We start from the raw sequence: 14,240 nt of genomic DNA, 5'->3' as shown, positions 1-14,240 counted from the left end.
ATATATATTATATATCTAGTATATCAGATGCTGGGAGATCACTCAAGAAGCCTGGCGTTACTCCCACCTGCCATAGGATATCACAGTTCTCAAGGACTTTTGAGTACTTAGACATCTTGTTCAAGAAAAGTAAGTAGGTTTAAGGAAGGGGACATACCTGCAATCACAGATCCCTACTGCCTTCTCCAATGCCCTTTGTTGTACTTGCTGTCTCCTTCACATGCTCCCAGCAAAGATATTTTCTCAACCAACCCATTTATCCCAACCCCAAGCTCCTCCTGCCTCCCTCCGCAGGTAGTAAAGCATTAGAGAGGAAGGGTTGACCCCCTACCCCATTTACATGACACACATGTCTACCTGCCAGCACTCAGCCTATTTGAGTTAGTGATAGAAACAAACTCACATCCAGTGCCTATGCATGCCTGTGAACACAGCAAACATACATATACCAGCAGAGAGAGTGAGAGAGACAGACAGAGATGGTACAGCCAGGGACCTTGAAATGCCCCCAAAAACAGATGGAAAGAGATGCCTCAGTGATGAGGATTTGACCATTCAGTATCCTCACCAAACACCACCACCCACGCCCCAATCCTGGATAATTTTAGCCCATCTCCAGCCCCATTAGCCCTCTCTCCCCACTATTGCCCTGGAGGGAGCTTCAGGGACTCTAAACTCTGCCGTCCCTGTCCTTCCAAGCCTCTAATACCTCCAGAGAAAGGAAAAAAATGAAGCATCCCCAGAGCCCTTGGACTGACTTCAACAACAATAAAATACATTGGCAGCATATTGAAAGAACAGCAGCCAGTCTGCACTTACATGTTAATTTCTTAGAATGGGACTGGGAGTCCAAGATAAGATTTCTCAGCTAAGCTTTAGACTCTGACCAAGGTCCTGCTCAAGGCTTCTTCCTCGTATGATCTTACCATGACAGGGATTTCTCCACATGCTAATTCCTGGCAAGTCAGAAAGGCAGTGAATCTAAAGATAGAGGATACCAGGAGGTGAGAGACACGGCCAGAAATAGTGATTCTCTCTGCTGACCTCCCAGGCTGTGTGGAGACTGAAGGGTGCTTTCTGCAGGTGCTGCTGGTTCGCAAAATGTTAATGTCCGTTTGGGGAACCGGCTGGGCATTGGAGGGAGACCTCTGCCCTCTCAGGTTATTTCTGACCATTGATCCAAGATAGACGGAAGGCATGCAGGCCAGAGATCGATTGATGCATTCGAGCAGATATAGCTGCTGAGATGGGGAGCTGAGACCAGGATCAGGTGGGGTTGGAAGGCCACAACAGGGGAGCGGAGGATTGCTATTAAACTTGTGGGGCCTCAGGAGGAACTGTTCCCATGGTAGCGTGATGGACCCAATGATGTCCACCCTGGGACAGTTGACCAGTATAACTGGGCATTTTTTGAGATGTGTTATGTGGGTGACCTGAGCAACGTTGGGTGAGGCTCTGTAACAGGGACTACAAGATGAAGATATTTCCATATGCATTTGACCTCTTCCCCCCTCCCTCCTTCCTCCAGATTCGGAGGCGTCGCCCCACCCCTGCCACCCTCGTGCTGACCAGTGACCAGTCCTCCCCAGGTAACCCAAGGGATAGACCTTTGAAAAGAGTAAGGGCTCCTACAGTCAGTTAGATCCCAGAGAGAGAAGGTGGGTGCTAGATAGAAGAAGAACAGATCTGGGGAGTCAGAAACCATCAATCCTGGATGCAGAAGAAGAGGCTAGATATCTTTCTGCTTTTGGAGAAACAGTGTTAGGAAGGAAAGGAAGACCACCTGGTTCCTAAGCTCCCCCACTCCCCAGGAACTGGGGTGGTCAACAGAGTGCTAGTTGCTGTGGCAACAGCCTTCATGAGGTTACTCCAGCAACTGAGATGCTGCTGCCCCCACCCCCAGAGGCAGTGACAGCTGTGAGGGGGAGGACCGCCTCCATCAGCTATCTTCATGGCCCCCAGAGGGGACTGGGAAGGTTAGAAACAGCTCAGGGAGCAGCTGGGATTCTGGTCACTAGTATCCCCATCAAGGTCTGGGAAGACAACAGGCCCAGAGAACATCAGGCAAGCGCAAACTGAAGGCGAGTAAGATAGAATGGAGTTCAGGATGCTTTCTCCAAGTGCCAAAAATTATCATCCCTTCCGGAGCCCTGCACAGGATACATTTGCCATTCTCTGCCCAGAATTGCCTCATAGGCAGGGTTGTATTCTGGACCTGAGGTGAGGAATAGGTAGAAGAAGAAGACACAACTACATCAACGAGAATAAACAAGCAGAAGCACCACAGATCCTCCCTTCATGGACTTCCAGGTCTGAGACAGGAATGAGGACCCACCACAGCCCCAGAGTCAAGGGCAAGACCAGATAATAGCTAGATAAAGCCAGCTGGCAGAGCAGGAGGGGAGCTGAGGTTGGGGTCAGCCATCAGGGCCAAATTCCTGGGGGCATGATGGAAGGGGACAAACAAGAAAGGCAACTGCAGAGTCCCCTCACCTTGGGAAGTCAGCTCTGTGGGGGGCTCCCCAGGATTCCCTGCCATCACCACCTTCTTCATTCCTTATTCTCCTCAGAGATAGATGAAGACCGGATCCCCAACCCACTTCTCAAGGTGAGCCAGCCCTTCTCCCACAAGCCGGCCCAGAGAACCCAATTGTTAAGGGATGAAGTATCCCCCTGTCTCTCCCCCCTTCTGTAGGATATTTGGGTACCCTCTTTCCTGAATCCCCCAAGTGTGTGTGAGTGGATATTCACACATGCCTCCCATACACTCTCATATCCAGTCTTACTGTTCACCAGTGTTGCTTGCTAGGCAAACAGCTTTCTTCTTCCACTTTCTAAAAGCCACACCTACCCCAATCCCCACTCTATGTGCATGCAAGACAGAGGAGGACAGGGAGCTGGGGCTGACACCCACCTGTGCTTTATCTTCTTCACAGTCCACTCTGTCAATGTCTCCACGGCAAAGGAAGAAGGTGACAAGGACCACACCCACCATGAAAGGTTTGAACAGCCCCTTCCCCCACCTGGGTCTGAGGCTGAGGAATAGACCTAATGATTCCTTTAGAAGGAATACTTGGGAAGTCATTAAATCTGTATGTTACAGTGAAGCTGTTACTGGCACTTGAATTTCAGCTCTGCTGCCAAGTAGGTGTATGGCCTTGGGGAAATTGTTTAACCTACTGAGCCTTGAATTCTCCTTCACTGGGGCTGTTACAGGGAACTCTGATGGTGAGTTGCACTGCTAATCAAAGGCTGTAATCCACCAGGAGCTCCAGGGGAGAAAGATAGGCAATCCCCTCCATGATATTTACAGCCTCAGAAACCCACTGGAGGGTCGGCTATATATTAATTCTAACCCCATAGCAGTGAGTGAGTGAGTGAATCGTAGCAAAATAAAATCATACATGTGAACTCCACAAACACAGTGCCCAGCACATAAAAGATACTCAATTCTTTCTTTAATCTAAATTGAGTGCTTTGCCTGACACCAAGGGAGACCATATATCCCAGAAAGTCAGGAGAGGGATTTTGTTCTTACAGTTTTTTTCCCCACATATTTTTTTTCTCGGAAAAAAGGGACTTTTATAGTCTATATTTTGGTAAGGAATCACACTGCAAAACCCAAAGGTATGCAGTTTGAATCTACCAGCTGCTCTGAGGAAGAAAGATGGGTAATCAATTCCTGTGTAATTTACTTCCTCTGAAAACCCACTGAAGGGTTAACAACAGTCAGAGGAGGAAGCTTTCATGGCTGAGTGTTAAATGGAGTGGCACTGCCAACCTGAAGGCATGTAGTTCAAATCCAACAGCTATCTCATGGGAGGAAGATGGGCGGTCTCCTCCTGTGTGATTTACTACTTCTGAAAACCTGATAGAGTGTCAGCTAGGAGTCAGTTCCAACTAGACCCTACATAACAACAACAGTTCCCATCAGGGAGCCCTGGTGACTTAGTGGTAAGGAGCTGTGCTGGCAACCCAAAAGCATTCAAAACTGCCATCTGTCCTGAGGGGGAAAGATGGACGGACAGTCTCCTCCTGTGTGACATATTACCTCTGAAAACTTGCTGGAGGGTCAGCCATGCTGGAGGGTGCATGACAATGACAACATAACAGTTGCCATCAAGGGAGCTCTGGTGGCCTGGTCTGTAAGGAGTTGTGCTTTTAGCACAAAAGTGGTGCATTCGTGGCACCACCAACAGCTCAAGGGAGAAATCTCTTCCTCTGTGCATTAAAGCCTCCTAAAAACCCACTGGAGAACCAACTGTGAGTCAGTTGCAACTTGACAGCAATGAGTTGAGTTTTGAGTTGAGCCATCAAATAAATCCTGACTCACAGTGAGCCCATGTAGAGAAGAACTATATTCCATAAGTTTCCAATGGCTGATTTTTGAGACGTAGACCACCAGACCTTTCTTCCAAGGCACCTCTTGGTAGGCATGAACTTCCAACCTTTTCATCAGAAGTTGAACATGTTAATTGTTTGCACCACCCAGCGTCTCCACTCTAGCTTTTGATGGAGTTGTGAAGTGCTGTCAAGTCAACTACAGCTCATAGCGACCCTGTGAACTACAGGTCGAAATCTTGCCTTATCCTGTGCCTTCCTCCCAGTCTCTGCCATGCTCAAGGCCTTTGTTACACTGTGTCAGTCCATCTCATTAAGGGGTTTCCTTTCTTTCACTAAGACCCTCTGCTTTTCCAAGAATAGTGTTTTTCCAAGGATTGGCGGCATCTCCTGACAACATGCCCAAAGTATGTGAGATGAAGTTTCACTATCCTTGCCTCTAAAGAGCGCTGTGGTTGCACCTGTCTGTTTTTTTGGCAGTCCCTGGTATATTCAATACTCTTTGTCCACACCACATAGTCTGTAAAGAATTGCACTTCTAAGGCAATAGCAACTTCAAAGGAGAAAGAGAGACACCTTCTTCTCAGTCAAGTTGTTGTTGTTGTTGTTGTTGTTTGTTGTTGTTCTGTGCCATCGAGTTGCCCGCAACTCATAGTAACCCTCTGTACAATATACCTGTCCTGAGCCAGTCTGACACCAACACACCAAATCCAATTGTCCCAATTACCATGTTAATCCATCTCATTCAGGGTCTTTCTCTCCTGTACTGTCCCTCCACCCTTCCAAGCATGATGTCCTTCTCCAAGGACTGGTCCCTCCTGGCCATGTGCCCAAAGCATGTGAGACAGAGCTTCAAAATCCTTGCCTTTAAAAAGAAACTTGGCTTCACCTTCTCCAGCTTCCAAAACCCACTGGAGGATCATCTATGAATTAGTTCCACCTTGATGACAATGAGGGAGAGATTTTTTTCCTTTGAATTTCCTTATTCATATGCATTCGAAACAATAGAAAATACCATGCCTTGTGCTAGTCATACCTTAGTCATTAAACCAATGTCTTTGCTCTTTAACACTTTAAAGAGGTTCACTTAAACTCAAATTCATTGCTGCCTAGTCAGAACTGACTCATTACTAATCCTCTAGTGAGTTTCTCAAAGGGTATAAATAGCCAGGAGGAGATTGTCCATCTATCGCCTTCAGAATACTGGTGGATTCTTAAAGATGCTATCCCTCATTATTGTTTTCTTAATGCCCTCTCTTTGTTCAGATCTCAAAAGATGGGAAAGTCTATCAAATACCTGACAGCATGATAGCCCTTTAGTAGTAGACGGCTGGAATTGGGGTTTCACAGGACTGAATCTAGTAGTCAAGTTCAATGCTTCCTCCTTTTCTCTGTTCCCAGAGCTCCAAATGATGGTTGAACATCACCTGGGGCAACAGCAGCAAGGAGAGGAGCCTGAGGGAGCCTCTGAGAGAACGGGGCCCCAGGAGTCCTGCTCATCTGGGATCAAAGACACAGAGTCAAGGCTGAGCACTGCTGGGGCAGCGCAAAGTATGTTCCATCTCGGGAGGGAGACAGGCATCCTGTTCTCCAGTCCAGGAGGGGCAGGGTCTGAATCCTGGGAGAAGTCTAATAGTACCCAGGAACAATACTGAGAGTTGGGGCATATTTGCATGTATTGCATGTATTTATATCTCTTTACAAAAGGACACAGCCCCTCCCAGGACTTATTATTGTAGCTGCATTGAGGAAGTCCTCAATACAGCAGCTCTAGGCTAAAATCCTGACTCTGCCACTTTGCTAGCCAACAGAACTGAAATGATTCAACCTGAGTCTATAAACTAATGGTGGTGCCTATTTCACTGAGTTGGGTAAAAATTAAATGACATTGAGTCTTACACCAGCACCTGCAACAAAGAAAGCATACAATAACAAAAGCTGGCAATGATGGTGTTAATATATGTCTACAGTCCCTCATTTCTGATATATTTCAGAGCTCAGAATTTCCTTGGCTACTTTAAGAAACTGATAGAAATGCATATACTGTGTATTACACAGTACCCCCCATAGAGTACCCAGTAATTGAACACATAAGTATTTCTAAAAGCCAGTGAATGCTACAATTAGTGGGATAAATAAAGTCTATAAATAGCCTATCAGTTCAGATCAGGTTGAAATGGGGGAAAATATTTTCTTAAATTTCTAATTGCACATAAAAAAATAATGAACCTGTAGTAGGAATTATGATCAACATGAATCCTGTTAGTCTTGTCCAATTGCTTCCAGCTTGGATCTGAGCCTCTATAAGGTCATTAGGGCATGAGGGAAGGTCAACAGAAACACCCCTCTCTGCAAAGCTTCCATGGATACTACTCTCCTTTCCCCTCCCCACTTCCCTCCACAGAGCCTGCCGGAACCAGCCCTAAAACTCAGGAGAGGGACAGTAAGGAACCAGGCAAAGAAGAGCCCTCCAAGCATACACAGCCATTGGATTCCCAAGGAGCCAACTCGGTAAGACCCCAGGTGGTCGGCTGGTGTACCTGAGAGCCAGGCAGTGTGGAAGGAGCAGGAGGGAAGGGAGTAAAAGACCAGCATCAGTCACCAAGAATTTATTCTATACGTTTAGAGAACAGACTTTGTCTCCGGCAAGCAAACAATGAGAAACGGGATTAAGCTGCAGCAGAAAGGATTGAGGTTAATTTTATGTAGGGCTTCTAGCTCCTGGAATGGGTGATGGAAGCAGGCCAAGGACTTTTTCAGTAAAGGGTATTTGGAACCCAAAGAGAGAGCTCCTCACTTAAACCCAGGGAGCAGTGGTTCTGCTGGAGGTGGAAGCAACTGATGAAAAGCCTGAATTTTGCTTTAATAACTCACATTCTCCCTGCATAGAATGGACAAGGAGGCAGAGGCTGATACCCGACATGAGAACAACCATCCCAGAAGTTAGATGCTTGATGAAGGGGATGGTTTGGGAGACTCAGCAGGGGAGAGAACCCTCCAAGACCCTGTGACCTCTCCCTCACCTTCTCCTTCTGTCCTCTCATTTCTCACTGCCCATCAGGTCTAAGTGTGAAGAAGTTGTCCCGGAACCATGACTGCAGCTCGGGAAGGCATGGACACTGAATTTGTTTATTACTTCACTTTTGGGGAAAATCTCGTTTTTAAAATGTGATAAATTTGGTGTTAGGTCTTTGGCATTTTTCTTCTTTCCAGATTTGGAGAATCCTGTCCACCCTGTCTGTACCTTCCCACACCCCTGCCCAGGGCCCTCTGGGGAACAAGTAGCAGATGGGGCAGGATCTTGAGGAGGGAGAAGTTCTTTCCCTAAACCTGCCTAGACTTCCTGCAAAAAGAAAGGTGGGGGTTAGCTAGGTGAGGTAACTAACCTTCAGTGTGTCGAGAAAGCAGGTGACTTCAGGTTCTCATTTCTAATTGAAGACCACCTGACACAGCTGCTTGCAACTGGAAGCCTTGGCGCTCTCTCCAGCTATGTCTGTGCTGTGGGTGCCGTCTGCTGGACAAAGGCGAGAACTGCACCCTGGCAGTTCAAGGGAAGGTGGGTTTGGGTGACTGCCTCTTTGATAAAAGGGAACTCTGGTGGTGTTGTCTGCACGAAGTTGTGCTGCTAGCCCAAAGGCAGCCCTTCTGTGGCAATTCAAACCCACCTGTGGTTTTGCAGGAGAAAGACGGGCAATCTCCTCTCATGTGATTTACAGCCTCCTGAAAACCCAGGGGAAGATCAGCTCTGAGTTGGTTCCAATTGGACAGCAATGGGATTTTTGGTTCTTTGACAAAGGGGAGAACCACACCCTGGAAATTCTAAGGAAAGGATGGGAGATTGTGTTGGGTGGCTGCCTCTTTGCCAGCCCTTCAGGCTCTGGCTGTCTTTGTTTTGGATGTCAAAGCTCTGGTGTATGTTTTCCCCCCCTCCCCCCATCCTGCTACAAGGAGATCACGCCCCTTATTCTAATCCCTGAGAATTCACTCCATTAGCAAAAATGGACTGAGAATAGAGTGGTTGTTAAAGAAGGGGTCCTGGCTAGAACTGGGAGGTTAATCACCCGCCCACCCCCTTGTTCTCACCCCTCCCTTGTCCTCAACACTAAGGGGCCAGGGTGAAAGAAAAAAGTCATTCAGAGGTGAAAAAACTTGCACAGGCCTCACAGCTGGACCTCACCACCCACTGCTTTTGATTCTTCCAGGGAAAACTTCTCAGAAAGGCTGGGTTCAGTGGAAGAGGAAAGGTTAAGCTATTGAAGAAGGGGCGGAGTGTCAGCCCTTCTGTTATGTACCTTTTGTGTACCCTTGGCCGTGACTTCAACCCTCAGAACCTCACCTGTATAATCAGAATACCTCACCAGGTATTACCAAGCTTAAAGGAGAGTATGTACATGAAGGCACTGGGTAAAACACTACACATGGTCAGGCCCAGTCTCCTTTCTTTATTGATCTCTGGCTATAACAGGAGTCTGGGAGACCAATGGCAGGAGTGAATCACATGCGTCTCTGCCCCACGTGGGGTGGGGTGGGAAGGACAAGTGTCAGGGACCATGGATATGGACTTCACACGAACAGAGCCCACTGTACAAATGCATGGTTGGTATTTACAAGAAAGGAGGAGGGCAGTCACCTGGACTTTGGCCTACCTTGGGGCAAGGAGGGGGCAAGGAGAAGCCTGAGGAGAGGAATGGGCATTGGCCTGGCTAGGCTCCATTCAGAGGCCTTGACAGTAGTAGCCCTGAGGCCCTCCCCCATCAGCCTTCCACCAGCCACTCTCCATTTGTCCCAGGGGAAGGAAGGGCCTCTTGGTGCCTACACCTGGGCCAGTTCAGGGGGTTGGAGGAGAAGAGGGACCTTCTCTGTAACAACACCGAATTATTGGATTATACCTCACCCTCCCCACTGCACCCCTGACCCCCTCAACTGGTTTCCTGCCTGTGCTGCTCATAAGATACATCCTGAAGGTGCTTTGCTGGGGAGACCTCAAAGCACGTTACAGACATTGGTCGGATGGGAGCCTCCCAGTCCCAGTGGGGAAAGGCAGGAAGCAAAGGGCTCAGAACTTAGCCAGAACAGGTGACAAGTCCCGGGGCCACAGACCAATCCTAAACTCCTAAGGAGTCCAGAAAGACTCCCTTCAGTCCCTAGCCCCAGCAGCTCCTCTCTTCCTCAGTCTCCATTTAGGAACAGGGGACAGAGAAGACTATAGAGGGACCAGCTGGGGATTGAACTGAAGCAGTGCAGGTCTGGGGTGAAAAGGATGTCCCCCATTCAAAGGCCCTAAAAAAGGTACTATGCCCTGAAGGAGCCCACTTCCCTTCCCAAATGTAAGGGCTCTGAAAACCCTCAGCTTTCTGTCCTATTCCAGCCTCTCCCAGGGGAGAAGGGGGACCCAGACCTTCCAGCTAAGATCTGGGGTGGGGGGCTGAGGGAACCCCCAAAATGTATTGCTTAGAAACTTGGAGGCAAAAAGGATGGGGGAAGGCCAGGGGGGCTGGCATCTCTGACCCTCCCCACAAGCCCTGGGAAACCTCTGGGAAGCTCCCCCTCCTAGCCAGACAATTGACCAAGGGGGAAGTCCAGAAGCAGGGGGATGGGCACAGTGACCACTGGGAGCCGGAAGTTTCCCAGTCTTGCTGCCAGGAGATTAAAGAGTGTCCCAATGGGCTTCAGGTGGGGAGGGGCCCCTCCCCCAACCCCACAATCTCTGGTATTTGGCCTTCAGTGGGTTATCTGTTCCACGACCTCTGGGCTCCCTTGGAGCTGATGGGGGAGCCAGTCCCGATGGATGGTGCTGATGACATCGAAGACTTTAGACTCAATGAGAACCTAGGAAAGATGAAAAGAAGTCTTAGGACTGATTTTCTCCCCCTTTCTTTCTAACTTGGCTTACCCTCTCAAAGTCTTGGTGGGCCCCCAAGGCTACCCAACCAGGAGTGTGAGTGGGCTGAAATCAGCGCCATGCTCAGCTGACCTCACTGGGCCTTCTGCCCTAGGCATCTTCCTTTCTCCTAACTCCTACCTTGTGCTGTACGGTTAATTATAGCCTTGCTCAGTCCCTAGCCTAGTCAGCATTTGTTCTGAGGAACCATCCCTTTTTTTCTTCAGGGACTGTGGGTCAGGAGAGGACTTCCCTACTTCTCACTCATGCCTAGGCTCAGTTGCAGGTTTTCACTTCCCCATTGTCCTGCCGAGAAATAGACTTCATATCTGCTGGACTGCATAGATGACCCAACAAGGAGGCCAGGGTGGACGCTCTGCTCTTAAGACTCTCTCCCCCCATACCCTTCACCACCACATGCTCACCTGGGCTACCCCAGGGCTAGTCCAGATTCCCATTCTGGTTGTGCTCATCTTCAGCAGGAGAGGATGGGGCCTCTTCCTCCTCACATGGGGACAGCCCATCAATGGACATCTGATTGGTGATGCCTACAGAGGTCCAAGAAGGAAACTGAGGTCAGACCATGGAGTATTTTCCTTAGAACCCAATGAGCATGTGAGAAAAGAAGAGGGTTCTCCTCCATCCTCTTGCCATCCAGCTGAGCTACGCTCAACCTCTGGCTACTTGCAGAGAGCCTCGCCAGCACTGCTAAAATTCCCAGCCCTTAACCTATGGGTAAAAGACGAGATTTTCCCCATCAGGGCCACTAGGATGCCTTCGTGAAATCCCTGGGTTTATACACTATGGCTATCTCTAGTCTCTCTCCAAGGACCACTGGTGGCTCAAAGGTTTAGCACTCAGTTAACCAAAAGGGCCAGTGACTTGAGCCCTCAGGCTGTTCCATTGAAGATGTGCTGGTCTGCTTTCACAAACACTGAGAGCCTTGAAAATCCTGTGGCACAGTTTTACTCTGTCCTATCCAATTCCTAAAAACATGTCTCTGGAAACTCTGTGAACTTTGAAAACAATGATACTTATAGAAAGGCCTCAGGTCTTTTGTTCATAGGGCCGCTATGAGTCATGCTTAACTTGACGGCAATCAACAATAACAACGTAGGGTAACTCACTATGAGTCAGAATCAACAGCAAAAGGGTATCTCCTCTCCAGCCCCCATTCTAGAACAGTCCACGCCACTCAGCCAGGCTCTCCTGCAATCTACTTTGAGTCTGAATGGCTCCTTTCCCCACCTTAGGACTCCAAGGGTTGCTCCAGAGGCTTAAGGAAATGGACCTGCTACCACTCCGTTACATCTGTACCCACAAGGTCTCATCCCAGCCCCAGCGGTACCCACCACTTGCTGCCCGTTCCTTCCATTTCTGCTTGTTCTCCTGAATGTACTTGGTCCAAGTGGAGCGGAAGCTGACCACATCAGGGTTGGGCTCTCCCACTTCCACATCCAGAGAAGGCTGACGCCACTGGAAGCTGGAATCAGGACACCACACACACATACACATGACTCCAGAAGGGAGCCCCCACTAACTCTGGAGCGACTTTGATAGGCCTCAGATGGCAGGGTGGAGGATGGATGGTTAGGAATAGGTTTACTGAGTGAACCTAGTTGTCCTCCTCTTTTTACTCTACTAGCTATACCCCAAGATCCTGTACTTCTCTTGCCCAATTTCACCCCTTTTTCTACACCTTCCCTCCTGGTAAAAGGAAACTAGAAAACAAGGTTAGTGGGAAGGCAGTGGAGGCAGTACTGAAGAGAGGATGCAACAAAACGGAGGAACAGGGGAGGGAAATGCAGGTGTAGGCCACACCCTTCTGGTCCCATCCTAGGTGACAAGTGGTAGAAAATCTACATAAATACTAAGTCTGCTTCTCCTCCACCCTAGCCATGGAGGTCCCTCCTCCCTATGAGTCAAACTTCTGAGCAGACTTCCCCTCCTGAGAACCAGGAGCTCTAGCACCCCAGCCACCCTCACCTGGGCTGGTTTTTAGACTTGGCGTCATCATCCCCCTGGGGTTGCACACTCTTCTCTGCCACATCAGTGAGTACAGAGAATGTGGGCTCCACAATGAAGTCAATGAAACCTGCAATGAAGAAAATCACAGTGGCATTCTCCTGCCCATAGAGCTTGGCAGAGCCCACAGCTGGCATGGCCCTGACACCAGATGCAGGTAAAACAGGACAGAGAGGCAACACAGAGCTAGGAAGTTCCCGATGGGGCCAGGATTTAAAGATGTCTTCGCAACCCCAGAGAACTCCCCTTCATCCCTCCAGCCTCCACCCCAGAAGCTATGCTCTGGCACAGGAGCTTTGGCCTGATGGGAATGATGGTTCTAGTGTGTGAAACCTGGAGGAAAGGGCACTCACCGATCTGAGACTGTGCCACCAGGGTGGAAGTGCGATCGCAGAGAGGCGAGAAGGGCAGGCCCAGCTCTGCCTCCTTGTCACCCTGGGGGAGAGAGGGCACAGTAGAAAAGCTCCGAGAGTTATCCAAGACCTACCAATCCGGAGTGAGGGTGCGGTGGTGGGGGTTCATTATGGAGAAAAGGAACTTCTATGCATTTTATCAGGAAATAAGAGATCAGCAAATTAGTACTGGCAATTATTGCAAAGGATAATGAGATTTTATCCAGTGGAATCAGGTCTGAATCTACAGGTAGTTAATGAAGGTACAGGGTTCAAGGAACTTAGAAAGAAAATGGACACAGAATGAGCATAATGATAGGCAAAGAGACCAAGCTACCTGACGGAAGAATTCCTCCATGAGGGCCTTGGTCCAGCGGCTGTGGACTGACCACTGTTTGGTTGGGTGGCTAATGTCAGCAGCATGGAGCAATAGTGATAGGGCCTTGGGCTTGTCAATCCTGGGGACAAGTGGTAAGAGAAGGAAGACTGATCTTTTAGGAAAAGTATCTTGAACCATTACCTAACTTCCCTCCATATGCTTCTCCCACCTACATACAAACATCCTTTCATAAACTTCAAACATCCTCTGATTCTGTGTACACACACACATACATATACTTTAAATATATTTTTATATAAGGGGGATAAGGAGCTCTGGTAGCTTAGTGGCAAGAAGCTGTGCTACAATCGCAAAAACACACCATTCAAGACCACCAGCTGCTCCACAGGAGAAGGAAGGGCAATTTCCTCCCATGCTATTAACTGCCTCTGAAAACCCACTGGAGTGTCAGCTATGGGTTGGGTCTGACTCGACGGTACACAAAAACATAAGGAGGATAGCACAGGTTAGTAGCTGAAAGCCTAGTCTCTTAGACTCAGAGGACCTGAATTATAATATCCACTGTACACACTGCACACTAGCTGTGTGACTCTCAGAAAGTTGCCTGAAATTTCCACCTCAAAATTTCCTCAATCCAAAAATAATAACAGAATCTACCACATTCGGAAGATTAAATGACATAAATACTTTGAAGTATGTCTGGTGCATAGTAAATGCTCCGTAGATTTATAATTATTATTATCATCACTATTATTATTTCCCCAACAATGACACATTCACTCACTCCCATACACAGACACCACACACAGAGATGAACACACCTTCAGGGCACACACAGTCTATTCTCTCTAATACACATTTGTATACTCCCACCCACTTCTGAGCAACATTATATGTAATTACGGCATTTGTTCTGTGCTTTCTTTTTACCTCACATGACTCTCCCAATAGCCCGGTTAGAGCAGGGACTAGCAGCAAGCTATTGAGGAAGAAGGCATTTTATTTTGACTATTTCACAGGTAAGGAAACTGGAATTCAAAAAGGTTGGGTGGATTTCCCAACATTCTAGAGTAAACCTGTCCTGAAGCTGAGACAAGAACCCCAACTCAGACTCCCAGTTTAAAACCTTCTCCAGCAGACCAGCTGTCTGGGCTGTACATGAATAAACCCAGAATACACCACATACATACCAGATAAGCATTCAGATGTCTGAAGCCAATAGAGTCTCCACACCCAGTAAAGACCTGGCAAACCAATCGCC

At 48.3% G+C, this 14,240-nt stretch overlaps 2 protein-coding genes across 4 annotated transcripts in view; one reads left to right on the top strand and one right to left on the bottom strand.

Moving 5' to 3' along the window:
- The window catches only part of PPP1R1A (protein phosphatase 1, regulatory (inhibitor) subunit 1A), a 10,094-nt gene extending 2,563 nt beyond the window's left edge, over positions 1–7,531 (top strand). Inside the window, exons 2-7 of the mRNA XM_006883934.1 lie at positions 1,529–1,589; positions 2,571–2,608; positions 2,937–3,000; positions 5,743–5,892; positions 6,746–6,852; positions 7,403–7,531. Coding sequence (XP_006883996.1) covers positions 1,529–1,589; positions 2,571–2,608; positions 2,937–3,000; positions 5,743–5,892; positions 6,746–6,852; positions 7,403–7,408 — 426 coding nt within the window. The 3' untranslated portion in view covers positions 7,409–7,531. The remainder of the gene's footprint in view (positions 1–1,528; positions 1,590–2,570; positions 2,609–2,936; positions 3,001–5,742; positions 5,893–6,745; positions 6,853–7,402) is intronic.
- A 1,241-nt stretch (positions 7,532–8,772) lies between these two features.
- PDE1B (phosphodiesterase 1B, calmodulin-dependent) overlaps positions 8,773–14,240 on the bottom strand; it is a 31,292-nt gene continuing 25,824 nt past the window's right edge. For 2 of the 3 annotated variants that reach the window (XM_006883931.1, XM_006883932.1), the window contains 6 exons: positions 12,977–13,097; positions 12,601–12,682; positions 12,209–12,317; positions 11,575–11,705; positions 10,648–10,770; positions 8,773–10,170 (listed from right to left, as the gene is read on the bottom strand). In XM_006883931.1, coding sequence (XP_006883993.1) covers positions 10,664–10,770; positions 11,575–11,705; positions 12,209–12,317; positions 12,601–12,682; positions 12,977–13,097 — 550 coding nt within the window. In that variant the 3' untranslated portion in view covers positions 8,773–10,170; positions 10,648–10,663. The remainder of the gene's footprint in view (positions 10,171–10,647; positions 10,771–11,574; positions 11,706–12,208; positions 12,318–12,600; positions 12,683–12,976; positions 13,098–14,240) is intronic. The other variant, XM_006883933.1, reaches the window with a different exon arrangement.

Source organism: Elephantulus edwardii, unplaced genomic scaffold, assembly GCF_000299155.1.
Source record: "Elephantulus edwardii isolate Elephantulus edwardi_28Jun2011 unplaced genomic scaffold, EleEdw1.0 scaffold00030, whole genome shotgun sequence".
In the NCBI taxonomy this organism is placed as follows: Eukaryota; Metazoa; Chordata; class Mammalia; order Macroscelidea; family Macroscelididae; genus Elephantulus; species Elephantulus edwardii.
This window is presented reverse-complemented; position numbering and strand designations above follow the sequence as displayed.